This window comes from Gobius niger (assembly GCF_951799975.1).
Source record: "Gobius niger genome assembly, chromosome: 17".
Taxonomy (NCBI): Eukaryota; Metazoa; Chordata; class Actinopteri; order Gobiiformes; family Gobiidae; genus Gobius; species Gobius niger.
In genome coordinates, this window is record NC_136868.1 from 17,541,987 (window position 1) to 17,569,669 (window position 27,683).

Consider the following 27,683-nt stretch of genomic DNA (forward strand, 5'->3'; position numbering starts at 1 on the left):
AATCTGCTCTCTGCCATTTGCTCCTATCATTACTCCATCCTCTCCGGTCTCGAGAGGAAAGAAAGGAGGGCATCACGCGCACTGTGGACAACTTTAATATGAGCGTCGCGAAAAGGGAGCGCAGTTGTTTATACATTATTAGTAGTCTATTATAAAGCAGATATCACATTCCTCCGCCTTTTCTCCTTGCCCCGCTCTCCTGACAGGTATAGCTGCGCGGGCCGCCGAGATGACTAGACTCAATCACCTGTGACAGTTTTGATTGGATGTCACTCGCCGGGTCGCTCTATTTGTTTGAGCAGTTAAGAGGTAATTGTGTGACATTGGCGGTGGAAGACGTGCTTTGGCGGTGCACTCGCTGAACCGCGGGGACGAGACGAGGGAGCGTGGCAATAACAAATGAGGCCTATTATAGAGCGGCGTTCCCAGGCCGCGTGCGAATGCGTGGCTGTGTGCGTGTGGGCGCGCGGAGAGTGTATCCCGAAGAGGTGTGCTTGAAGCTGATGGGAGAACAAGAAGGGGTGATGAGCCCGTCTACCCGCGGGGAACTGAACTGAAATGCTCATTGAGGTCAGCGGCGTGCACACTTATCATGACTTCCTCTGACTTCAGCCGCATTGTTTGTGTGGGGAAGTTCCTTTTGAAATGTTGGGTCATTTATCAACAGTTTGAAAGAGGCTGACCAGATATGAGCGGTGTCCTTCCAGAGTCAAATAAAGTGTCTGAATCCATAAATAAATAAGATGATTAACTGTACAGTCCCATCAATCGTATTGTCGAACTGCAAAGAATGTTGAAATAGGAAAAAACATGATATCTTCTTTCAAGTCTTGTCTTGTTCATTAAAATAATTGATGGTTTTGGTGGTTGAAGCGATAAAGGTACAGGTGTTTTATGTCATCTTCAAAACTAACAATGTGACCTTTTTGTGCCAGTCTGAAGTCCAAATAATTTGACAAGATTGAGTCAAATGAAGGCATCTCATCCAAATAATATCCAGTAAATTGTATACTTTAGGCTTTTTGGTTGAACTCAACTACAACTCCACAAACTATTTACTTTTTCTGTAATTTAAAAGTTATGGTTAAAATTCAGATTGCCTGAAAATCACCAATGAGGATCAAATATTACGGCGACCTAAAGGTGAATCTGATAAGTCAGTGGCTTATGTGCAGCCATGTTGGATCTTAAGTCCTCGATGTGTTCAGTCAGTCCTCAACTCTCCTGGCGCTGAATGCTCGAGATAATCTAGAATCCTCCTTTTCTTATGTAGAAGAATCAAGGCTAAAGATTGCAAATCTGTGAGCTACAGATTTACCCCCACCCCCTCTTCTTTCCCTTACTTCGACATGAAATGGTCAAATACTGGACGTTTGCTTTGCTCCGAAATATTCAAAACGTAAATTAATTTTCTTTTTCCGAACAGTTTTCCAGGGGATAGTACTAAACAGTGAAGGAGCCAGCAGAAAGGCTTTCTTATTCTACACATAGAGCTGATCCATTTGTTTGTTATCTCAATCCTGGATTTGGAAAGATACAAAGCTGATTATGCAACAAAAGCATATGGGAAGATAAAGAACACTTAGGTAATGGGTTTAGCCCGCCTGTTTAGCGCCAAAATCATCCCTTTTCTCTCAGCTCTAAATGCATTTGTTATTCTTTCCTCAGACTTGATCCAGATGGGAGCGACAGAGTCAGAAAGTAGAAAAGGCAACAACAAAAAAGAGAGTTGGGAGTTGAGCTTTAGTTACAATCTTGTTTGAGAGTCAAGGAGATGTGTGCAGCAGCACTGGCATCCTGAGGCATCTAAAATACAGCAACGAGAGCTATTGCTAAATCGAAAATAAAATAAATATAAGATAATAGTACAGTATGATGTTTAGGGCTGCACAATATGAGAAAAGAAAATATTATATTCCAAAACAACTTAGAACATTGCAAAAACATCTAAGCTATACCATGAAAAACAAGACTAAGATTTTATTTATCAACTTATTTATCAAGTAAATTAGAAAATGATATAAAACAGAACATTTGCACATTTTAAAGTTACCATGTGCTGTTGTTTTAGTCTATTAGCAAAAAAACACGTAAATCTTGGTCAGATTTGTGACTTTGTGATTTTAAAATGCATTGTGGTTTCTTGCAACAGGGATATTGCATCACCTAACATTGCAACAATGATATTTTTTGACATATATTGTGCAACCTCAATATATCCACTGTTATATTGCTTACAGTACACAATTAGAAGCAGGTGAGGTCCTATCTCTGGACTTTTTGTTACAACTCAGCAACAAAACAATTAGGCACTGCAAGAACAAAAGAGGCCATTCTATAGACAGTTTTTTTTCTGTTAGTTATTAGTTTTACTGGGTTCGACTCAGTTATAAAAGTGCATCATTTCTTTTAGTTTGGTGGCACCATACAGGCACACTCTTTCACATTCGGGTTTAAATGAAAAACCAAACATGTTTTCTGTATTTACATCAATATTGCATGAAATTTGACTTGCCTATTACAGTAAGCAACCATCACTTATATGTTGATTGTGAGGCGTCTGTAAACCAATCAAGTTCTGTTAAATCTAGTCTCCCCTGGTCTCGGTGAACCTGGCTATAAGCTTAGCTCTGGCTCTGATAATACCAGCGCACACAGGTCAGTGAACAGTGTGAAAAGTCTTGGCGGCAGAAAACATATTTACGCTCCTCCTGCTGCTTCCCCGCACCGAAAGCATCCATGAGAAAGGTGCTTACTTAGACGAGATAAAGCGCGCGATGAGAGGCAGCGGACTTGGATTAGGCTATGGAGACGATCACGGCCAGAAAAGGCATGGGCTGCGAGGGGGGCTGTATGGGGCGGGTGGAGGACCGCGAGGAGGCCGTGGAGTCGGTGTCTGGGTTGGTTGGATATGGGGGGAATATTAATCCTGGTTTAGTGTGAGCAGGACCCCACAAACGGCTCAAGCAAACAGAGCTTAGACGGGGCCAAGCCTCGGAGAAAGTCCTAAATCTTCACATTAGCTCCCCGCGTTTCTTCTGCTGAACCTATAAGCTCTTTTTCTAAAGGACAGCACAAACAAACCGCAACCCCCCTCCCCAGTACTACCTCCTCTTGCCAGTTGTACACTTCCAAACACTGACACACACACATACACTCCAAATCAAGACGGCTTTGAGAATTGAGATTGCAAGAGAAAATTTATAAATCCTGGGTCTGGAGTGGATATGGCAGAGATTAGATGGGTCCCGTTCTTAAAGCGACAGGATGCCTCCCAATTGTGTTTCTTATTCTCCAGTGTGCCCTACTTCTGTGTCAGCGGAGAATGAGAGAGCAAAGAGTAACCCGTTTGGAGAACTGGGGTCAAGACGATAACCTTAGGAATCCCCAAAGACCATTGACAGAATTTTAGGGGTTAAAGAAAAAAAAAAAAGTGTGCTATTGAGAATATACTATAAGCAGTAAATTAAATATCCTTATACGGGTTCTTAATTAGAAAAAAAAAACAACTACAGAAAATAATATATTATAATAATTTATTTTGATGTATATTTTATTGTGTGTTTGTGTTTTTAGATAGACATGGCATCTGTTTTTTATATAATTAATTTAATGTTACTTTGATGTCCTGCACAAAATTCATAGTATAAAAAGATATAAAGAATTGATATAATACATTTTTGTTTGCTTGGCGCCTTTCTAAAGGTCGCCTTACATTGAGGAAACTTATTAAAAGTACAGTGCATCAACACTCAACAACATTAACTGTTGTTTTCTGACTTCTTATTAAGTTTGTCACACTCAGAATTACTTCAGGGCGAATCATAGGAAATATTACATATTCAATCAGCAAAAAAGAAAAGGCCAAAGGGATACTAGCATCTGTACATTATCTTAACAAAGAAAAGTGTATTTGTCAATCGACTTTGTGCAAAAATTGACCAGAGATGACTGATGATTGTGTTTCAGCCAGTTCTGATGATAGATTCTGGCGACTATAAACGCACAATGTGGTTTGGTTGAAATGTTACTTGAGTTTGGGCCAGTGCCAGTTTTAATGCTGTTGTTGCCAGAACATTTATTGTGATCATAATAGTAATGCACCTGTCTATAGTGTACTATATAAGAATGTGTTATAACTGCCATAATTGACGCCCATATCTGGGCTGGCACTAAGTACTGAGAGTGTCCCATTGCTGGAGATGGGGGTTGCTCGGGAAATATGAGCGAGTTGCTGAACCTCATCCCATCACCCGCAGCTTCATGGCAGGGATGAACCCAGGGAAGATCTCCTTCTGACTGAGTTTCATTAACCTGACCACATGTGCCAAAAGCCTGGTATTAGACTTAATCAAAGTGACACCGACACACTCGCTCCACTCTTCTGGGTCACCTAGGAGGCTCATCCAACGACCCGCTGCCTTTAATGTTCAGCAGTACGCATGTATTTTCTCAGGCAATCAGACACACACAAACAGATGGCCATCACTGCATTTAAACCATTTACGAGGTTGGAAATGAAGTGTGGAGAACTGTTTGAAGTGATGGAAGTGTGTCCAGCGGAGTAGGGCTTGTGTGTGAATATTAATGATTGAATCAATGTGATTTAAAACTTCAAATGAAAACTTAATGTGCCCAGAGGCCACACTCTCAGCCATTAAAAGTCACATCTAGAAAATCCAAATCTCCCTGGAAAGAGAAATAAACACCCTATATGTCCTTATTAAAAGGGGCAAAAAGTTTCATTAAGTTAAATTTTTTTTAAAAGTACCGTAACACAAAGCAACCAAGCAGTCTTTAATTTCACTATGTGACCCTAACTTCTTCAATCATCTATTAGTGGTTCCAAACTGGTTTAGCTTTGATTTTGGAAAACACTAAAATGTCGTGGCCTGATGACGGCCCTCTGAAGTCACTGCAGCACTCCAAAGACTATCATTTCACAAGAATATACAAAGTAGAATGAGCGCATGATTAGCCTAATACTCTGCTGAGGGAAACTCACAGTAGGCTTGACAGTGAGTACAAACCTATTTCTGTGAGCAAGAATTCTTAATGGAGTGGAGTAAAATGGGGTCTTAGATATGTACAGTGGGAGGACTGGTTGTGTTTAAGCTCCCTGCAAAGTCTCCCACTGGCAGCATTATCCGGCCTGTGCACCTGTCAGACAACAGACGACAGAAGACGAGGAGTGCATCGAAACTCAGGCGTTCACGAGACTGAGACAACGATATTAGGAGACTGAACCGCTTCATCCGCCTACATCCCGGAATTTAGTTTCATAAATCAGAAAAATTACACCTGTTTTGACATATTTAGGACTTTACAGTGTATTTATTTTTGCACGTGCAGTGTTTCTCTCTCCCAGTAATGGCCCTTGGAGTGCAGCGTGGGGTAACCAGGTGTCCGCCCCGTCGCCCACTCACTAGAACAAGCTCCACCACGGAAACGCCCCGGGCAGATCAATCTTCTGTGACACTTCATTTAGACTGCATTAATGTGGAATTAGGGCCCATTACGGCTATTGGCAGGACCTGACAGTCCCAGCGCACAGTGATCCACACTTCCCAGGAGAGGCGCTGCTGAATGGAACAGATAAGGCTTTTCCAGCTCCGAAGCTCAAGAAGTCATTAGATTTCTCTCCCATTCACTGCAGTCATCAGTATTACTGATCAACTAAAGGTATGTGTAAGGGTTTTTGCTTTTGCAATCCGTCCTTTTCTCGATTCAATGGACATTCAAAGACCTTTGAAGGATGGATTCACTCTTTTCAGCACTAAAATCTGATTAACGCCATACTCATAAATCTGATTATCAATGGCCATTTCTGATCTGATGAACCCATCACATCTCTATTTCCTTTATGTAAGAAAAATCAAAACCACACAAAATTCTCCATTCATTAAAAGGTTTTCAAGCTGAGAAGGATTAAAAGTGCAAGTCACGCATTAAAATCATCTCCTGGTAAAACGGTATTGGTCACTAAAGCAGTGAGGCTGGGTCTAACCTGGTACCAGAGTCAAATGTGCCCAGCAGATTCTCACCCAAACAGCTTTAGGTGCCCCCTGTACCTCCGAGCAGTTCACAGGGAGGCTCCCCTAGGCCTCCCTCACTGACCGGGCAGCTGAGAGGCACACAGATACCCCCTTAAGGAGATTTACTCTCCAGAGGAAACTTAATCTCCTTTTTTAACGCCATCCGAGGCTCCTTGTGGTCCTTGAATAGAACCGGGAGGGGGGGTAGTATCTAGGAGCCCACATGGCAGCCCGGCCCAAATCTGAATATGTGAGGAGCACTGGAACTGAGCAGCTCCTGCGCCAGAACGGGACTAAGCTCAAGACAGGCCACACTAAACTCTCTGTGCCGCTTTTTCTATCACATCCTCACCCCCGTCACACGTGTTCATGGACAGTGAGGAGGGAAATCAATCGCTATTTAATCGAAATTACACTTTTAATAATTAAAAAACGTCTGCAATTATTGTAGGATGAATACTATCTCCTGGAAACAAAGAAATATCCTATCATCATGGTGTTGTATCACATAAAAAGAAAAAACTTAACCCCCAACATTCATTGTTAATTACAACTTTAATTGCAATAAAAAAAATGCTACAAGATATTTGTAACCCTACTTTTATGACTGAAACTTTGGTTACATCTTAGCTGATAAATCCAGCTGTTTGTCCATATTTCATCACTTCGTCAACTGACCGTTGCTCCCCTGTTGACCCAAGGGCAGGGGTAAATATTAACCTTGACGGACTTGTGTGAAAACCTCTGAGCCATTTTATTTAGAAGGAGGTGTGACAGATTACCGAAGAAGGGCGGATTCTTCAGTGGCAAGAGGTAGCGGCTTCTCTTTACCCAAACACTTCGGGACCCGTGCTCTGACATGCTCCTTTAGCACCCTGTCAGCCGACTATTCCCCGAGCAAACATGGCCAAAGCTTTCTCTCCACGAGGCGGGCCCTCATAAACTGCCTGAAAAGGACTTAGAGAGCTGTGGAGCCACAAGAAAACAAGATGTGGGGAAACCAAACAGGCCTTACAAAGCCCTGGACATGGTGTCTTTAGTCAGCCTAACAGGAGCACGGTGTTCACATTGGGCGGTAAAAGGAAAGGCAAATTCAAACACTATTTCATCTCAGCAGGTTCAAAAAAAGACCACTGCTCTATTTCATGCAGTGAGGTGTCCACCACAGTCAAGGGGAACAGCTTGTTAAACCACTTTTCTGGCTTATCTCTCCATGCGTGGGACTTTTTTTCTCTCAAAATGATGGTAAAATAATCAAAAATCTGAAAACACAGATCACAATCAAATATCAAAAGTTATGGGGAAAACAGGTGTTTCCCAGATGTTTTATTGATATAAAAGAAGATTAATTTTGCCATATTAAGTTTAGCCAAGTGTGTTAAAACAGATGTGTGAGATTCTGTCACTGCCTTGATAATACAGTGCACACACTGGCTTGGGAGACACACAAGTGTCAGAAGAGGAATGCTGAAGGACTTTTGACATAAAAATCACATGTCAGGCAACACTATTTTGCCACTACAAGAGAATACGCCTGAATTTGTCTACAATTTCTGCAGACCTTATATAAAGGTAAAGGATAATATAATGGATGTGTAATTATAATTAATACAAATTAAGATTATAGATTTTTCTCAGTTATGTTATTGGTTTAATTATTGAGTGTAGTTAATAATCGAAGTATAATTCTGATTAATTGCACAAGCAGCCCAACATGATATATTGTTAAATGACCATGAAGACAAAAAAACAAGCCTAGTTTCTGATTATAGGCTCCAGTCAAACACAAACTTCTATGGGATACAAACGACAACAAATACAGGATCGACGCGTTACTATGTTACTGTTATTGTTGTCATTGACGCTGTCCAATTCTTGCCAACACAGTATCGTGAGCTAAGTGCAAAGAAAAGGATTACTGCCATGTTCTCTCCTGGTCTAAGCATGAGGCGACTCTCTCTGACAATGCACAGAGGGACAAACCTCAGTTACCGTTACGGCAGGAGCAAGAAGTGGGTCAAATGGCGAAATGGTTGCCGGAGAATTAATATCTAGGTTGGTGGTGGTGGCTATGACATGAGGTTCACCAGGTTGTATGAGCCAAGCGGTGGCAAATGGAGCTGTTAATTCAGGAAATGGCCCCTAATGAGAGGATTCCTCTGGGAGTGGGATCAGTCATTTACAGTTTCTTCAATAGGAATCCATTTATTCGACTGTGCAAGTGACTTAATTGGAATTCAATTTAGCCGTGTGCGTTTTAATGGGTGTGTGTGTATGCAATACACAAAGGGCACATTGGACCCTGCTTTAAATTTGCTGCGCCTGATGGGCTCTGAAATACATTTCTCTTGAGCCCTGAGCAGACTTAGATACACTTGTCACATAATGAAATGTGAAATACAAAGTACTGTATGGTGAAAAGGCCAGGACTTTATTTCTGGGGAAATAATTTACTTTTTTCCCCCTCCCCTCTCTGCAGCCCATTGCTTTCATGTCATTTAGATGAGTGGTTAATAAGGCACAGCGTTAAGAGGATTATGATCTGGTTGGGCCATGGCAGCGCTGGTGGTGGATTGGGGGGAAGGGGAGTATCTAATGCAGAGGGATGTTGGGGGGCACATAGGAGCAGCTGGGAGCATGGCACAATACTGGGCAGGACGAGAGCATCCTTCTCACTGTCAAGATTCATTTAGTCAGAACTAAGCACTCCAATAGGCCTGAGCTCCCAATTGGCCATATCTCTCCCCTGTTCTTTGGCTCCACTGGGATTTACTTTAAAGACTCTATATCTTTCCCTTAATGAAGATCCTTAGGCTGGTCCTAGTTTGGAGACGCAGCCATATATTTCCGATCTGGACTGCCGAGATTTTAGAGACCTATACGCAGACAAAATTCAAATAGAGAGCTTAAGGAGGGATTTCAAAAGGCGCCTTCTGGGGTCCAGCGTGGCTTTAAAAAGTTATTTGGGTAAAAGTCTCTTACAGGTAGAGCAGACTTCTCCAAGGTATCATCTTCTTGAAGTGTTCTTAGAGAATGGACAGGACTTGACGCGATACCTCTGCCTTGAACTGGCTATTGGCTGGTGTCCTCTTGTGGCTTTTTGAGACACTTTCCCAAGAGCCCATTTAAAAGGAAATCTGCATCAGCCACCCTGCCTAAAAACACAAGCCGCTCTTATATCCCTATGCCACTTCCATTCCCAAGCCCCAAACTGCCACCCTCTCCCAAACACAACCTTGCACCCCATCCCAGTGCCCAGCCTTCTTAAATGCATCCCTAATGCCGCAACTTTGAAGTGGCACTCCGGCAAATGCACTCAATCAATTATAAATGAAATAATCTCCTTATAATATTAGAGATTTTTAAAGTCTAAGAAATACTGGGAGATTAGGAAGCCCAAATCAGTTTTAGCGGTATCTAAAGTGACAGCAGGAGAATCATTGGAAGGAGCGGGTAGAAACTTAAAATGATTATGTAGATCTGTGTCACTGGCGAATGTTTCTGCAAATCCCCACTGGATCTACCGCGACGGAGGAAACAGATTATACTTGGCCTTATTTAAAGGGTTGGGGTTCTTAAGTGGCTTTTTTTAAAGGGAAGCGTTTATATATATTTTTTGCACATACATTTGCAGCTGATTTACCTCTCGACTTTACCAGAAACTTGCTCTTTCAAGTGAGTCACCCCTGCCATATTTTGAGCTTGTTGTTGAGCAATATAAATTAATCACACAGTTAATACAGACAACTAATGGTGAAATATATTGGGGTGAATATATATGGATAATCTTATTTTACATTGTAGGTCTACATTTGTATATGCTATCAGATTTTTTTTTTATTCTGCAACTATTAGGGTTAGGGGTAGCTTCAGGGGAAAAAAATGAAATATGAGTATTGAGTAGTAGTAATACTGCATAATAACAGCAGCTTTCTGAGCAGTGTATCAGGTAACATGAGGTACACATGCGCTTTAATATAAAGCTACACCATGTTGTTGCTTATCCTCTTCCACCATTACTCACAGTGGGATAAATTATGACCCAGCGCACATTTCTATCACGCCGGGGTTCATTCATCTTTGATTACACCTTTCAGATGATATAAATTAGGCCTATCCCACACTGTTCGCTTGATGGATTACCGGGGCCAATATGAAACACACTGATCAATATCATGGATTAGTTTCTGTGTTTCAAGGCTATATGCAACTCCAGGGGAAGAAAAAAAATCAGTCTCTAATATGCAGTGTGAGGTACTGTAGGACTGTACTGTTAGACATTCAAGGAGTAATGACACATGTTTGTATAACTTTTTACTGTATTAAGTTGAGCTTCTCTGTTGTACACTTACAGACCTATAGAACTAATTCAACTCACCGGCAACAATTGTATATCGTGCTGACATTACATTTATTGTATTATTTGGGCCATTGAAGATATTTATAATTTCTAACTTTCAGGGTTACACTCGTCATGTCTCAAAGTTATAAATATGTATATTAAAGGTCGTGACTGCTTGGTGTCTTCCAATTGCTGGGTTACAGGTGACATCACAGCGTTCGAAAGGCCTATAATATTATATCGAGTTATAATTATTTTGTTTTTGAGGACATTTTTGGTCTTGTGCAGAGAGATCATGCACCCAGTGACTGATATTAATATTAATTTTTGTAATTAATGTATCTGAAAAAAACATTTATGATACAACTTGTTAAAGTGTAATGCTGTTAATAGGAAAAACTGGCTCCTGCCCCCCACTGGGTCTGGTGACATCATCACATTCTAGAATCTGCAACCCACCAATAAAAGCAAGATTTTAAAATATTGTTGACCTACCATATTGCATGTTGAAATGCCCAGATCAAAGTTCAAACAGTGGCGTGATTTTGGTGAAGTGGCTAATACAAGGTTTGTTTAATATTAATAAATGTATTTCATTTGTAGAAACATTGTAGTGACATTGAGTATCCGATTTAATTATAATGTATTTATTTCATTGACTCTACAAACACTTGCACAAGGGGTTCAGAATTGAAATGAAATTACAATAAATCAAAAAGACTGCAATAAGTTCAGTAGTAAAACATGCTGTGCACACAAGCAGTTCAACTTCATATTTCAGTCTTGCTTTATGGACAGGGCAGTCACACCAACCACACAGAGGCCAGAACACTGTTCCGTGTACATGTGCAGCAGCCTTACCCACTAGGCTTGGGGTGTGAGTGCAATCAAATTTTCATGCAAAAGTTACTTTCAGATTACCCTATTGTGAAAACAGCTATTTGACCCTTGTGCACTGTATTGTCTCACAGATCAGTGAAGAAAGAGCTGACGGTGATGAGAATAGACATAAAGCATAAGAAATCACATCAACGGCATTTATCAGGCTTAATAACACTCCCCCATATGGGCAAAGGGCAGGTCAAATGAGAACGCTTTTAGAATCAATCTCTCCAATTACTGTCCGTCTCACTCGCCGGCCCGAGCTGAACCGAAGGGGCCAGATGGGAGTGAGAGTGACAACTTCATGTTTAGGTAATTATCACCACTTCTGGCATGAGCTGAGAGGCCTCTTAGCAGCCTCATTGTTGGTGTTAAACAGTTTGCTGTGTTGATTGATGATGAAAAGGGAACATGCACCCACACATCTCATGGGACTGGGACATAATGTGTGAACATCCCTTGTGACCCTGCCAGCTGGGCAAGGCTAAACACATCACACGCAACCCACTACTACAACAACAAGGGCGAGGGGGGGGGCCTATCAATCCATTATTCATATCCATCTGACGGGACGCGCTCCTCGGTCTATACGCAGCACACCCACGCGCGCATTTGAATTCAGCCACTTTATCAAAGCAGTGGCAGGGCTGAGCAGTCGTACATCCCTGCAGTAGATGCCCCGGTCTTTTCCTGCACTGTCATCAGATTCTCTCCCCTGAGTGTTACCTCCTCATCCATATTCATGCGCCGGAGTCCGATCTTCTCTCAGGGGCTGCTCTGCGGGGTGCAGCGTGGCAGACCGTGTGTGTGTGTGTGTGTGCGGAAGAGCCCTAAGGCAAGAGGAAAGAAAAACACACATAAATGAAACATAAATGATCCCTGCCATAATCATCCATAAGTATACAGGACACTTTACATCTGAATGGGTTAGAGCTGACGCACTACTATTGCTAGTAATGACAAGGCCCACGCTTGGAACATGCAGGGACTTAGCAGGGGCATAAGATTTTGAATAAAATAAATACAATAATACTAATAATTATGAAATAATATAATCAGGTGACTCAGGTCTAGCCAGTTAAATAGACCGATATAAATATGCATGGGAATAATAATTCATGTACACAAATTATTACATTTATATTTCAGATAGTTTTGAGGCCGTAAAACTTGGTGTTAGTTGATCATAAACTGATTCTGAGGTGTTTATTTAAATTAATTATATGCCCATGTCGTGCATGCACAGCTTTGTCAAACAGAGGGGTGAATCTGGGCGAACCACCATAGAAATACATTGATTTAGACTTACTTCCCGATAGTGATGGATAAAAATGTACATTAACAGTTGACATTAACATGCATATGGTCTGTTGTTCTTTCACTATTTGCTGCATTTACAATGTAGGCCTGCAATAAATAAATAAATAACAAAAGTAAAATAATTTACTCTTCTACAAGAAAATAAATCAGTTACTGCAGCTTTTTGTTATTTTGATTTGTCTTGTATCTGAAATGAATACTCTTTATTATTTCTGCTCTGTTAGACATTAAAATGTAATAATTTTCTTGTTTATTTTATCATGTGGCGTGTGCTCAGTGGGCTGCTAATCGTCTCTCATTAGGAACAAATACATCCATGCAGATATCCATCAGCGGAGTCTCAGTCACAGGCCTGGAGTGCCCCCCCTGTGGTTGCTGTGTGCTGCAGGGATTATCTGACACAGAGACTGCGCCATCTGACAGCCCACACAGACCCGCTCTTACATGGGCAGTTGGGCCCAGCAAGGATCCTTTTCTGTTAGGATCCAACACCGCTCCCTCCTTTATTCCCACTGACGGTGATTGAAGACGTGTACAATGGAGCGCTCTAGTCTTTTTTTTTGTTGTAACACTTGAGTTGGGCAGTCAGATTGTCCACCTGAACTATTTTCTCCTCACTTGTCCTGATTGGTTGGACTAAAGCTAGCAGGTATCCAGGTTAAGTGGCCGACCGCCGCGTCCCAGCAGAGAGCCTTGTGCCTTCGGGCCATCTCACACAGTCATTTCTTAAGCACTTATTTCTACACTAGCTTGCCATCTCTGCGGAGGCCTCTACCATGCTGTAATTAGAGTCAAATGGCTGGGAGCAGGCCTGCTGAACTAAAAGTAACCCCAGAAAGAACAAATCATACTCCCACCTATTGTTGTTGTGCAGTAATTATGAGCATATCATTTATCAATTGGAATTAGCATGTCTTTTCATGTGATATTATTTATATGGAATGAGATGGTCATAATTTAATGGAAAAAAGTTGGTGAAAATTGCATTTGCCTGCTCCGGAAAAAGGTGGAGCATTGTATCCTTTATTAAGGGATATTTCAGGATTTTTGAAATTCATGCAGTCCTTATATTTGAAGAGTTTAGTGGTGCTAGGTTAGTGCTAGGCTAGTGCTAGGCTAGTGCTAGGCTAGTGCTAGGCTAGCGCATGTCTATGGTAACTAGTAGCCTGCATTAAAAACAGTCTGACCCAAGCACAGTGCACCTGAGGCAACTCACTTATAACACCAGACTGATGATGAATGTCTGTGTTGACTGAATCATTTTTTAACTATAACCATTTTGCATTTAAAATAACTTTTATTTGAGCAGCTTCCTGGTTGCAAGCTACGCAGCAGTGGAGTGATCTGATGTTACCGGATTTGTGGAATTCACAAAGGAGCTTTCAACAAATCAGATATGGCAACATTTGGAGGACCACCCCATGATTTTGAAGAGATTTTTAATGCAGGCTACTAGATACCATAGACAGGGGCTAGCCTAGCACTAGCCTAGCACCACTAAACTCCTCAAATATAAGGACTGCATGAATTTACTAGGAAATGAGGCCCTATGTCAAAAATCCTGAAATATCCCTTTAATACATAATTAATTACATCAAATGAAAATAGATCATGGAATAGACCCTAGACAAGACTCCTGTGCTCTACTATAGATGCTCCACACTGCTTTATGTTCAAACATTTCCAACAAAACAACAAAAGGCAGTGACGCTATTACTTTTGGTCAGACCATACGCTTAGCCAGCGGGTTAATGCTGGATATGCCTCAAACTAAAAGGCAAAGTCCTTTAAAGAGGGATTTAAGAAGAATAAGGTTTAAAGTCCTTATAAAACAACAATGAAACAATCCCTTCTGACCATTTCATAAAAAAGCTTATGGATGGACAGAGCATGGCTTAGCTGGTTTAGTGGACTGCCCTGTAGCTACAAAACGTTGAAAAGCTGCACCAGTCCAGTGTGTTCTTGTTGCTGCTCACCCATGTATGAAACAGCCAGCTCTGTTATGACAGGACTTGACATACAGCCCCTGTTACGCTGTCATTAGTCTAATGAATGAGCCGGAGTTAGCTCTGATTTTGAAGAGGAATTCAACACTGACTTAAGCCCAAAGATGAGCCTCAATTCTCTAAATGCCCCAATCCAGATGACCCACAGATGTTTTAAAGCGCTGAGACGATTTAGCGACAATAGGCAGATGTTGGATGTTGGGAGCTCTACCTGGCAGATTGAGAGCAGTTTTCGCACGCCTCCTGGTCTCTGTAAGACTTGTTTCAAAGTGCTTTTAAATCAGATAAAACAGACAGAGCACATCAGAGTCTTCATGTAAGTGTGCGCTACTTTGAGGGGCTGATATAGGACCAGAGAGGATTACTGCATGACGGGAGGCTGGCTTTAGTAGGACTTGAAACATGGAAATACAGACTTTTGTACTTTGTGGAATTATGGCCGTCAAATACTAGATAGACAGTTTTATCTGCTGAACTTTCATGACGTTGCAGGCTGTAATATTTATGTACATGGCAATACAAAAAGGGTTTATAGTGCTATATTCAAATGAAATGATAAAAATAAGTTTCAAATTCTGAACTAAATCTTTTCATAAGCCACTGCATTGTCTGTGTGAAGTTGAGCATCAGGAGAATGTTTTATGAGCTTTAGGTGCTCTTGTGATGTAGCAGCATGGAACCTGGTATGTTCTGGTAAAAACTACTGTAGAGACTTCATTTATGTTAAGGCAACAGAACATGGGGAACATGAGGACGTTAAAACAGAGGCTGTAGTTTTTCCATCGACACCAATTAAACATCAATTATGTTAAACACAACACACTATGTTAATATTAATGTGTTCCCGCCCCTTCCCTGGGTGATAGTTAATTACCCAGGATAAATCCATTGGTAATTTGTCAGCCACTTCCACTATGGCCCCCCTCATGCAAACCGGACCACATCCTTCCTCTCTTCTCGCTCATTCTAAGCTCATGTAATGAATCACTAATCACCCGGTCCCTGACGAACATCCCCAGCCTATTATCTCTTAATTACCCCCTTTCAAGCAGACGTCGACATCAGCCAGCAGGGGGCATGCTTTAGAAGTTAGCTTTTACTTACTGATCTACAGTAGGTGATGCCAGTCCCTGCCTTTTTCTTTTCACAGGATGATGAGGAACATTTCTAACACCTCAGTAGGAATTACTTTGTAAACCCATTTCACAACTTTTAGGAAGCAATACAGACACAACAATGTGAGCAACAGCCTGTTCGATCACAATCAACAAAAATGCTTTATAATTAGACGCACAATGCAAAAATTATTCACAAATGTGTGCTTTTACAATATAGGACATAACATTTTTCCAGAACTAAGAAAAGTTTAAGGGTTAAGGTTAAGTTTATAGGGATAGGATTAGGCTTAGGGATTGATGTTCCCCTCCCATCCTGTAAAAAAACAAATTCGCTGCAGGTCGGTGAAGCCTGTTATGTGAGACAGAAGAAGTGTATTTACTCTTACTGTAAATCAAAATTTCACCTTGTTACACTGTTCCTGGTCTGGTCTGGTCTGGTCAGGAGCAGCCCTATGGCACTCGTGGTTTATGTGCCCAGAGTCGGGGGAGCTGGCTTGTCCCCAGTCTGTGACCGCCGGGCTACAAATGGTCCTCTTGTGGAGCATTTGGTCTGTGGAAGAAAATGGAGGCTCTAACTCACACAGTCATTTGGAGACGGGACACTCGGGATTCGAAGCGTGTTGCCACAGAGAAAGATAGAAATTGGAATTGGCAGCAGCATATATGAAATGGGGTCGGGGGATTTGTCCTGCACAGGCACAGGCGCACGATGGATGTGTCAGTTCTAAATTTGCACACATTTAGAAACAGGTACCAAAGCTGGGCCCATTTGTTATGCAGACACAGAATAAGAATTAGGGATCGTTCTATCTTTTTTATTTGCTTAAATCAGTCACTTTGTCAATATTGATTAATTACCTGATTAATTACCTGTCATAAGCTAAATTGTACGGTACATTCTATATAAATTTTGTAGTACTTTTTTTTTAGAAATCTATAATTTTTTTTTAGAAATAAAGCAAACTCATTCCTAACTTTCCTAAAGAATTTTTAACAACACTTTTAAGAGCCATAAAACATAGGCTGCATTTAACATACACCTATTATTATAAAATGTGGAAAATTACATATAAAAGAATCACACATTTCATCAATTTTGGAGGATAATAACAAATACACAACCTGATAGTAGGGGCTGTCCTCAAGCCTGACGAAGGTCAGTTTGACGGAAACGTTGCAGCAATAAAGCTTACAAAACTGAGAGACATTGTGTGGGAGCTTTTTTCTTTAGTCTTCTACACACCTGTGCAGAGTCTTTCCTTGTAACATCACAATTAATCACATAGAAGAGTTTGTCACAACTTTCATGGAGAAAAACTGTCCTAACAATAACAACTAGCCAACTCGTTCACAATCAATAAAATACAGTAGCTTCCTCATTAGGCCCAAAGGTCTGCTTTAATAATGTACAATATTCTGAAGGGCAAGCTCAGTTAGTGCTGTGAAGTCTATCTTCTACACTGTGTAACAACTCATTTTTAGTATTTTGGAGGCTCGCCTACGACATCAAATCATTGATTAAGCGATCAATCATGAACAGCGCTAATGGGAGTGCAAAGACCAATTTGTATATTTCTTTTGAAGCAAATACAATCTTGACTAAAGGCTTTCTTCTTGTTAGTAAAGCTTCATAGTTTGAACATAGGTCAGGGTCAGAGTGGGCATTACGGGGCAGATTTTTTTAAGCAGTGTGTGAGGTGGGAACGGGAAATTCCCATACTCCGTTTTTCACTACGAGGAAAAAAGGCGAAGAATAGCTTTGAGATCACACAGTTGTCGCTTGTTTACATCCAGTGAGTAAACCAGGAGGTATTTTTTAAGTATCCCAAACTGACAGGTGCCCCCTGCCAAGTTCTCTTAATAGTAAAGGTTTTTGAATTTAATCTGGCTAATTTCGACATATCCCCCTAAGGATCTTAAAGCCGAACTTTAGAATGGAGAAAGACCCTGTTCGGCCCTTTTAGAATCCCGGTGTCCGTTTTTTGTCAGCCCTTTAGAGAGAGCCTGTCAGAAATGGTTAGCCTCTCCAATGAAACTACTTCTTTGCATCTTAGCTCCTGGTCTTGCCCTGTGTCTGCACAATTTCTTTCTATCCTCTTGTTTCTCTCCTTTTGTTTAGATAAAGCGAGGGATTAGGAAAGATTTGCCCCCATAAAGTAGTGGTTTGATGGGCTTTTATCCCACCATGTTGCTAAAGCTGTGTAGCCCCTGGATTAGGCCTTGACAATAGGAACCCTTGTGCTGGGCCGCAGCCTGAGGGGCACAACCAAAGAGCGGCTCTGAGAAAGAGGGAGGAAACAAACCTGCCAACCCCGATATGTCAAGTCTGCCAGAGAAACCGTTTAGAGGAGCACTCGAGCTGCACCGGGCTTCATCTGTGGGATCAGAGCACAAGAAACAATAGTTAGAGCCCAGACTGGAGCCACGGTCCCAAGGAGTTTAAACCATGCAACACCAGGTTTGATCGTGGGGTAAAGAAAAGAAGCATTGATTGTACAGTGTGAAAAAGAAAAAGTACCTTCCATAGAGTCAACTTTGTGTCATCACAACAAAATCCCTTTGAACCTTAAACGTTCTTTCTTTTTCTTCAAAATATCGACAGTTAAAAGTTTATATTTGTATGTTGAAGCAAAAAGATACTTCAACTCACAGTAGCGTAAGAGCAACATCCAGTCGATAACCTGGTTTACACTGGGCTATTACCAGGTCTAAACCAGGTGTAAACCAGAACTAAACCGTGACTGCAGAGGACACTGAGTACCACCTGAAACAGCCCGCCTAACACCAGAGTTCCACACAAGTACCATATCAAATATTTTACCTTCCAAGTACCACCAGGCCTAGATCAAGATCAACTAAGGTTTAAACAAGACTAGACTGTCTCTAAACCATGCATTACTATAGCATGGGCGGAGCGCACTGCTGTCCAATTACATGCGTACAGGTCGAGCCCCTCAAACATACACTCACAAGCTCCTCTCGTCATGCACGTCCCACACACATACACATGTCATCCAAAAATGATCATGATCGTAAGTGGGAATGCACGAGCACTTTTCGAACATACTTATGGTACCTGCAGAAACATTGTTTTTCTATTGGAAAATTATTCTTCAAACCTGAGGCGACACATTTTAAGGCAATGTCCAATTTTGGAATTTCAACATATTGGCTCAACAGCACCAAATCTGCTCTTTGTTTTTTACGAGATAGGACCCGGCCAAAAATCAAGTTTGTCGTAGAATCGCAAAATTTAGCAAAGGACATACATTATGACAAGTTGAGCAAAAAATATTATAACAGCAACACCGTATGCCATAAAAACATGGACTTTGTCAGGTACTGAAAGGGCATGTTAGCGCCCCTTACAAAAAGAATAACTGCGCAATCCCCATAATATTGCATTCCAAAATCCCAAAACTAACACCTCTGAAAATGAAAAAAAAACAGAAAGGCTGTTACATAATACTGTAATCAAAACAAAAGTTACAATAGTGCCCCCTTGCTCTGGGAAGGACGGTCGGCAAGGGCTGTTAATAAATTACCACTTTGTGGCTATATTCTCTAATTAAAATTAATTTAATCTAAATTTGCAGATGAGCCTGAGTGCCACTTGAAGAAGTACCACAAGTGGTGCACATACCCCAGTTTAGGAACCACTGGCCTAATGCATATCATCAACTCATCCTGACAAATTTATGACACAAGTATGTAATCTAAGCTGCTATCTCTGCCTCATGTTCAAATGATGTTTGGAATGTTACATACATGAAGTACTATGAAGACAGAACGTGTGTAGATCTAAAGGCTATCTTTTAGACTAATACATACAGGAAAAGTATTTAAGCTCTACCCTCCATTTGGACACCGCGTGAAGATTGCTAATGGCAAGTTGCTTTGTTACTCCAGTCACACAAGTCCCAGGAAAGCAGTCAACTCTAAACCATACATCAAAATGATTAATTTCACCCAAATGAGCACAAGCTAACCTTGACAGAGAGCATGCGCAGGCCTGAGCAGCCGGAATGAAATGTAATATATTCATGAAGTTAACACAAACCTAATGATAAAAGTTAATGGGCTCTGAAGGCTGAAGGCATCAACTTTCTACATGAGTTGATGTAAAATGCCAATTGTAAACACAGAGAGCCACTCGAGGGGTAAAATTACAAACATTCGAGCGTAATAAACCTGATTAAAAACTGAACATGATTTATAAATCTCTGCGGCTTCCAGAGCTGAGCGTCGAATCGGGCTGCCAAAGTCCTGATACAGGGATAAAGTTTGATACTCCGAAAGCAGACGGGAGGATGATTGAGAGCAAAGACGATAACTCACATCTGAGAGAGATGAGAGAGGGTTTTCCATAATAACGCGTGAATGCAGTCAGGGAGCAGAGAACAATGAGACTGCGCAGGAAATCCAGGGAAATCTCAGATCAATTTGGGGTTGGGAAAGTTTTACCAAGTTTGATAACCTGCGGGCACTGAGGCTGAGATGGTGCGTAGAATACCTAACAAAAGCTTGAGCAAACAATGGCCTATAATTAGCTTCTGGGCTACATTATTGCAAATTAATTTCATATACATTTTCTTGCATGCGTCGCAATTGTGTTTTGATTTGCGAGTTCAGGTCATAAAGCGCAATAGAAAACATTTACATTAGGAGTGTGGCGATAGATCGACTTTCCGATATACCGCGATATTTTGCGGAACGATACTGATACTCTTTATTTCGATAGCGACACTTTTGATGACGTCGTGCATATTAATGAGAAACATCCTGCATATTAATGAGGCAGCAGTGCTCCACGGTTTTTACAGTCAATTCACCTTATTCCGCCCCTCCCACTTTTGGCTTTGTTTCGGCACCTCCGCTGTACAGACACTTCCGGTCGAGCGCAAAGCCCGTTGATTTAAACGGAGAACGAGGGAAAATATTCTCCGCTCAAATCTGATGTTTAGTCGATTGATTTGTGTAAAATGGCCAATGTTCACTTGCGCATGTCAACACAGCATCGTTTCTCAGCGCGGACAAAAAACGTCTTTGTTTTCGTGTTGTAACTGATTTTATCTCCAATCCCATGTTAACAGATAGGAGAAAAGGGGCGGGCACAATTCATGGCGGCGCCCACGGGAACTTCCGGAATAAGGGGAGTAGAGGCCAACAATGGTCAAGAATTCAGTCAGGACAGGAGGGGGCAGAACTAAGCACTTGGACCAAACACTGTCACACAATTAATTACTTTTAATGATAGTTTTTTATAATTATAAAGAAGATTAATTCGGGGTTGATTTATTCCTTTTTAAATAGAACTGTGGTTTCTTGTTTATATAAATGTAAATGAAGTCACTGACAGATCTATAGCTCCATTTTCAGTGTGTAAGTCAGGGATCATTTAGGTACATGAAAAGAAATGTAAATGATGAATAGTATGTTAAAATAAGTGTTAAAAGTCTTTTTTTAAATCGTGATGTACTGTAGGTTATTTTTGTGCAATATATCGATTATCACAGTATCGGCGTATCGTGAGATAATCGTCATCGTACACCATGTATCGCGTATCGCATCGAGTCGTGAGGTACCCAGAGGTTCCCACCCCTAATTTACACGATGTACATAGACAGACATATTCAGCTAAAATAACACAACATGCATTTCAGAACATGGTTTAAGCTCAAGGGCCAAGGTTTGTTGTTTGCAGAGCGATTGCTTTACTTTGCATAAACTATCAATTACGTTTAAGTGGTTGGCTTTTTCTGGCCTGAGCAATCTGCCAATTTAACATAATAAAATTGGTGATAATGTAATTAATGAATCTATTTTTAAAAGCCTGTTGCATTTTTTTGAGCATTTCCAAAGGTCTAATTCAGTGCCTCTGTCCCCTTCACGGTCAGGAGGGGCTGCCACTGCTGCACTGGCCTAGTAATATCACTCTAATAGCAGGCCTCTTGACACTTGCATTGAAGCCCTGAGCCACGCTGGACATTAGCCCGCATTAGGTCCGTAAAAAAGCTCATTTTGACGAGAGCAGCTGAGAGGAATTCCTTCTCGCTTTAATTGCTTTAGAAACGGTCTCCACAAAGAGACACTGGCCAGCTTTACATCCAGTTTAAGTTCTTATTTCCATCGGTTCACAAGTTAATCCGATTTCTCTCCTCTGCACCCAAATGCAGCAGTGAAAAGAGCATACGGGACAAATAAAAACTTACCATAGTTGCGCTTTTAAGCCTTTTCTTGTAGCTGAAATATTTATTTAAAAAAAACAAAAAACTAATTGTTGCGTTAAATGCTTCCGTTTACACAGACCGCCAAGAAGATACAAAACCTTACCAACATAAATTAAAAAAAAAAGAGTTATACATAAAAATAAAAAAAAGCATTTGGCCACTACTGTATTTACCAACAGGTGACGGAGTTTTCCCACGGCTCTTTTCTCTACTTTTATTTATTACGTAGTTTTTAGCTAATGACAATGTTAGCTATTACCTCCTAGCATGATGGTGGATCTCCATGGCAACATTCCGTCCCGAACAAATTAGCTGCAGCCGGTTTTGTTTCTATGCACGCCACAAACCCGCTGCAAGTGAATGTGGCCAAAGATCAAATTGAGTTTAGGATTTGAGCGACCACCTCCTCCTTTCTCTCTCGCCTGTCTCGGGGAAAAAAATTCAACAAAATTATGCAAGCTTTACATTAAAAGGCTACTTTGCGCTGCCCTTAATTCCAGCCTAAACGGTTTTTCCTCGGTGGAAGAAGTCTTTTCTAAAAACCTCGGAGAAGAGAGGGGCATTATTGTTTTAATCCTCTTACCAGCAGTCATTTTAAGACATTTTTGGAGGGTGAAATGCCGTCTTGTCTACCCCAATCCTAACCTAAATCCCTCGGGGCCGGGAGCTCCTGGAGGCTGTGGCCCGGCATGCACCTCGCGCTCTCCCTCAGCCACGTTCCCGCCAAACGACAGAGCCACGGGCAAATGCAATATAAACGCTTTAATTAAAAACCCATTGACGAAGCTCTTTAATCCGCGGTTTCAGCAACATTTGGCCCCCGGTTGGGCCTAAAAATATTAAGAGAAGCCAATTGTTTTGTAATGGCCTAAATTAATAGTGCCTGGCTGCATGTCAAAGTCATTGTATGTTTTTTTTTAACATTAAAACATGGTATACCTACAAAAATTCTGATCTCAGCCATGTTAATAATATTTAATGCAACTTACTTAGGCCTAAAAGCCCACCAAACAGGACATAGGAATAATACTTTTATAATTATCAGGGATTGTTGATCGAAAGGAAAATATTTTGTGTTCTAATAATTAGGCTATACAGATTTATAGTTAGTTATAGTGATATATAGTGTTATGTTTTTTTTTTCATTAGCTAAATGCCATCACCTTACATACATACCAGAGTACAAAGGCATACATGACTTTATTCAATGACTAATTAGATAACCTAATATAAAAGCAATGCCTTGATAAACACCCACTCTCTGTGTTCGATAAATAAGTAGTGTGTGTCACAGACAGACAGCTCTTTGCGGACGGGGAGGTGGTGATGGGGAGGGAGCGGGGCAGCTGTGGAGGACAGAGCTCTGATTGGTCCACAGGCTGAGCGCGTGCTCCCATCACGAGCATTTTAAAGGCCGAGAGATGGCAGCGCTGCATCCTCCTCATCCTAGACCCGACCCGCGGACACACACGCCACACCGGGACACGCTCAGGATACTCGGGACATGACCAGCTCCAGGAGGAGTTTTCACAGCGTTTAAAACATCCGGAGGGAACATACAGTGACCACTGGACATATTTACCCTCGGACAAGGGCAGAGCAGAGAGGTAAGTTTCACAGGCTTTTAAATGAACAAATACGAAAACAAAAGTCGTGAAACATCCAGATCTATGAAGAATGATGTTTATGCTATCCCGTTTTACTTGTATTTAACATGTTTAAAGCAAGTTAACTTAGCTTTCTAGCGATTAAGCCGGACAATTTTATTGACAATGTCGCTGATGGGAGTTCAGTCAGAATCAGAAGCAAATAGAAAAGCGTAAGACAAACAAAATTGTTTTAACACAATTAAACATTTGTAACCCTCCAGCTAAACTTTGTATAGTTTCCAGGATTAGCACTGACGTTAAATCGCCATTTAACGCAAGAAAAGGCTACTTTGGAAAAGCGACTGATACGCCAAACGCGTTGGCCCCAAGGCAGTCTTTAGTAAATGCTGTAACTCATAAATCCACGGCAATTAGCATAATTAGGCTTAACGCCGAGCCCGAGGCCACTGACATTGTCCTGAGAGAAGAGCATTATGGTAAAATCTAAGCTGAAGATTTACAAATCGGAGTCGGACACATTACACAGATTCAGCTGGAGGCGCCTCGAAAATATTGCAGAAAAGTCACAAAAAGAAAAGTGTTAAGTGCATTTGACACAGGGTTTACATACACGCACACACACACACACACACACCCGCACCTTTCACTTGTCAGGAGTGATGATAAATTTATAGCCTTGCTGAGAGCTATTTGCACCACATTAGACAGGAGCCCAATGGGACCCCGTGCATATTTCACCGTGGACCCCTCTCGCGCTGCCTGCAGGCGCCTGACATCGGTCTGGGACCCGCCACAGATTGGAATAAACGGCCTCAATTTGAGTCTGTCTTTCAAACAAAATAAATATGTTTGTTCCCGGCGAGAGACCTCTGTCAGTGACCTCTCACGAGCGCACAAACCTGAAGACAATCTTACTCCAAAAGTTAGGTGTAAATTTGGATTGTGTATTTAGATATGAGCAATAAAAATAAATAATACATTTGAATACTTAAACAAAAAAAAATCTGGTCAGCCATATAATATTTTGAAAAAACAGAAACTCTAACTGTAAAATAACAAAATAATACATAGTAAAAAAATAAAAAATAATAACCCTATTTTACTTTTTAGATTTATTATATATATATATATGTTAGTAATTGTGTATAATTTATCAATACTATATCTAGCTTCAGGTATATCGAATATTTGTTTAGTATTTCTTATATTAAATTTCTTAAATATTCATTTTTAAGTCTTTCTAAATTTACCTTTTTTGTTTTGTTGTTTTGTTTGTATCCATTCAACTACAAACAACATTTACAACAACAAAGACTATTTTTTCACATTGAATTCTAATAATTCAAATTGATCAGATTTTTTGTTGTAAGTATTTTCTGTCATAAACCTTCAGCTTCCTCATTTGTTTTTCCCTTTTTGCAGACTTGCATCATGCAGCACTACGGGGTGAACGGCTACTCCCTTCACGCCATGAACTCGCTGAGCGCCATGTACAATCTTCACCAACAGGCGGCGCAACAGGCCCAGCATGCGCCTGACTACAGACCCTCAGTACATGCCCTCACCCTGGCAGAGAGACTGGCTGGTAAGAATTAGTAGCTCATGTTATTTCACACTTTGCAGATAACTCTCGCCACACAGTCCAAAATGTACACATCGATGAGCAACACATGAACTTAAATTAAACGTCTCTCTCTTTCTTCTCAACGGCTGCACATTTCAAGATATTATCCTTGAGGCCCGATATGGCTCCCAACACAGAAAGCAGCGGCGCAGTCGGACCGCCTTCACCGCTCAGCAGCTGGAAGCTCTGGAAAAAACCTTTCAGAAGACCCACTATCCAGATGTGGTGATGCGGGAGCGCTTGGCCATGTGCACTAACCTACCTGAGGCTCGTGTACAGGTACGTCAAATCAAAGTTAACCATTGCATAAAATATTGTTGGTAGAGTCCTCTGTATATTCTGAATATATATCAAGTAATTCAAAGATCTGTTCGATTCATTTAAACACAACTGGTGGGTAATCACTTGAGGGTTTACTCATTTGCCCCTGCGTGACATTGTGTTGCAGAAAATGTTTCATGGTATTTCTTCATTTGTTCGTAGGTTTGGTTTAAGAACCGTCGGGCAAAGTTTCGTAAGAAGCAGCGCAGCCTTCAAAAAGAGCAGCTACAGAAGCAGAAGGAGGCATCAGGGTCTACGGAGGGTTCGACAGAGGACCCTAAAACCGACACCACTGTGGCTCCAGAGTCCCGCAGCCCTCCGCCTCCCTCCTCCACCTCGTCCTGTCACTCAGACCCAGACAGACTGGTAGCTGCTCAACCGCAGGCTGCAGAGATGAGCGTGGAAGTGAACGTCACCTCCCCTGAGCCGTCGGACAGCGAGTCAGCAGCGGAAGAGAGCGCTGACAGAGAGGACGAGGAAACGAGAGTGGAGTCCAGGCTGAAGATCAGGGAGGAGACGCAGGAAGAGGAGCCGCAGCCAGGGAACAGCTCTCCGTCCTGCAAACATCTGAGTCCCACGTCAGGTACGACCAAAGTGAAACCACGATGGCACCTCAGTACATAATCAACATTCTGCTCACACCTTTTTAATTTAGATTAAATAACACGATTCACATTGTCCTTTTTGATTGTTTTAGCAATGTTTGACTCAGAAAATCAATAAAAACTTAGTAATCATGTTGAGCGTTACCTTTCTAAGGGTTCAGGATCCACACAAGCCCCATTGCTATTCCATATGACCATACATGACCACTTCTTTATTTCTATCCATGAAAAGTAACAAATAAAGCCAATATTTTATAATATATATAGTCAGTACATTTACCGAACTGTTGGGGTGCATTTGCATAACGTGTGGTCTTTCTCTTCTCGCTCTCAGACTCACCCCTCAGCTCTCCAGCCCTGCCCTCCTCCAGTGGAGTGACCAGCGGTTTGGTGACGAGTAACTCCTACGCCTCGTCCCCCCTCAGCCTGTTCCGGCTCCAGGAGCAGTTCCGGCAGCACATGGCAGCCACCAACAACCTGGTACACTATCCGTCCTTTGACATGAGCGCACCCTCCTCTCTGCCCTACCTGGGTATGAATGTCAACATGCCAGCCCCCCTGGGATCCCTGCCCTGTCAGTCCTATTATCAGACCTTGTCCCAGGCCCAGCAGGTGTGGAACAGCCCACTGTTGCAGGCAGCACCAGGAAGTCTCCCGGGAAGTCTCAACAGTAAGACCACAAGCATCGAGAACCTGCGCTTGAGGGCCAAGCAGCACGCGGCTTCACTGGGACTGGACACACTCCCTAACTGAACCCATCGTTATGTTCATAGCACTGATCTGTGGGTCATTGGATGATTTCTTTCCAAAGTTCTCCCACGATTCAGCATTATTTCACAATATTTAATAAGAAAAAAACAGAAGTGACTCAAAAAGATTTGAACTATTATGACATAGCTGTAAAGCAATATGCTCACTGTCACTTGAAATAGGCGAGCAAAGTATTTAATCGATAAATGTACAAAAGAGGAAAAAAGGAGGAAAAAAACTAAATAAATAATTGACCATCCTGTGAAGTGTGTGCATGGACTACAGTTCTGGAGCGCAGCAGTAAATTACACTGGCGCGTAACATCCAGTTTCTAAAATCAGGGTTGCCAGTTTAAGGAGTGCAGTAAATCTGTAAATCATACTGTACATCTTCCCGGTGTTAGTTCCATGTTTTGTTTTGTGGAAAAGATTTTTCTTTCCAGACGTATTACAGCTTCCTCTATAAATGTAAATGCAACACAAATGTTCTAAAGGCTTTTTGTCTGATCCTGGAGAATCACAAATGATGTATATTATTGTAAAAAATATATTGTAAAATGTACTTCCAAAATGTTTTAAATGTGAGTAATTTATCAGTTTAATGCAAATGAATAAACTGGAAGTAAAAGGGCGTATTATTATTATTTTTTTTAGCTTAGCTAAAGAACTTTATGTTTGGGCCGGCTCTCAGTCATCCAGTAGTAGACGATATTTTCATTTTTACCTCAATGCTCTACCTACCACTTTATATATCAGTCAGGATTTTCCAGAAAAAATGTGTTTGGACAACTAACAGCAATGAGAGTCAAAAATATATCTTAAGAGCTTTAACTTTACAGTT

General features: G+C 41.3%; 2 protein-coding genes across 3 annotated transcripts in view; one reads left to right on the top strand and one right to left on the bottom strand.

Moving 5' to 3' along the window:
• The window catches only part of LOC306976934 (uncharacterized protein), a 38,101-nt gene extending 15,818 nt beyond the window's left edge, over window positions 1-22,283 (bottom strand). Inside the window, exons 1-4 of the mRNA XM_079575064.1 lie at window positions 22,193-22,283; window positions 18,007-18,078; window positions 16,108-16,253; window positions 11,986-12,089 (exon numbers count right to left, since the gene is read on the bottom strand). Of these exons, the coding sequence (XP_079431190.1) occupies window positions 12,000-12,089; window positions 16,108-16,253; window positions 18,007-18,078; window positions 22,193-22,226 (342 nt within the window). The 5' untranslated portion in view covers window positions 22,227-22,283 and the 3' untranslated portion in view covers window positions 11,986-11,999. The remainder of the gene's footprint in view (window positions 1-11,985; window positions 12,090-16,107; window positions 16,254-18,006; window positions 18,079-22,192) is intronic.
• Window positions 22,284-23,383: 1,100 nt separating this feature from the next.
• On the top strand, window positions 23,384-27,404 carry LOC306976604 (diencephalon/mesencephalon homeobox protein 1-A-like). 2 transcript variants are annotated; one of them, XM_079574596.1, is made up of 5 exons: window positions 23,384-23,540; window positions 24,966-25,127; window positions 25,252-25,446; window positions 25,651-26,071; window positions 26,428-27,404. In XM_079574596.1, exons 2-5 carry the CDS (start codon window positions 24,975-24,977, stop codon window positions 26,844-26,846), a joined length of 1,188 nt encoding a protein of 395 aa, XP_079430722.1. In that variant the 5' UTR covers window positions 23,384-23,540; window positions 24,966-24,974; the 3' UTR covers window positions 26,847-27,404. The 2 variants fall into 2 exon arrangements, with proteins under 2 accessions (XP_079430722.1, XP_079430723.1); XM_079574597.1 differs by having other exon boundaries at window positions 24,966-25,128; window positions 25,268-25,446; window positions 26,428-27,397.
• Window positions 27,405-27,683: the final 279 nt, after the last annotated feature.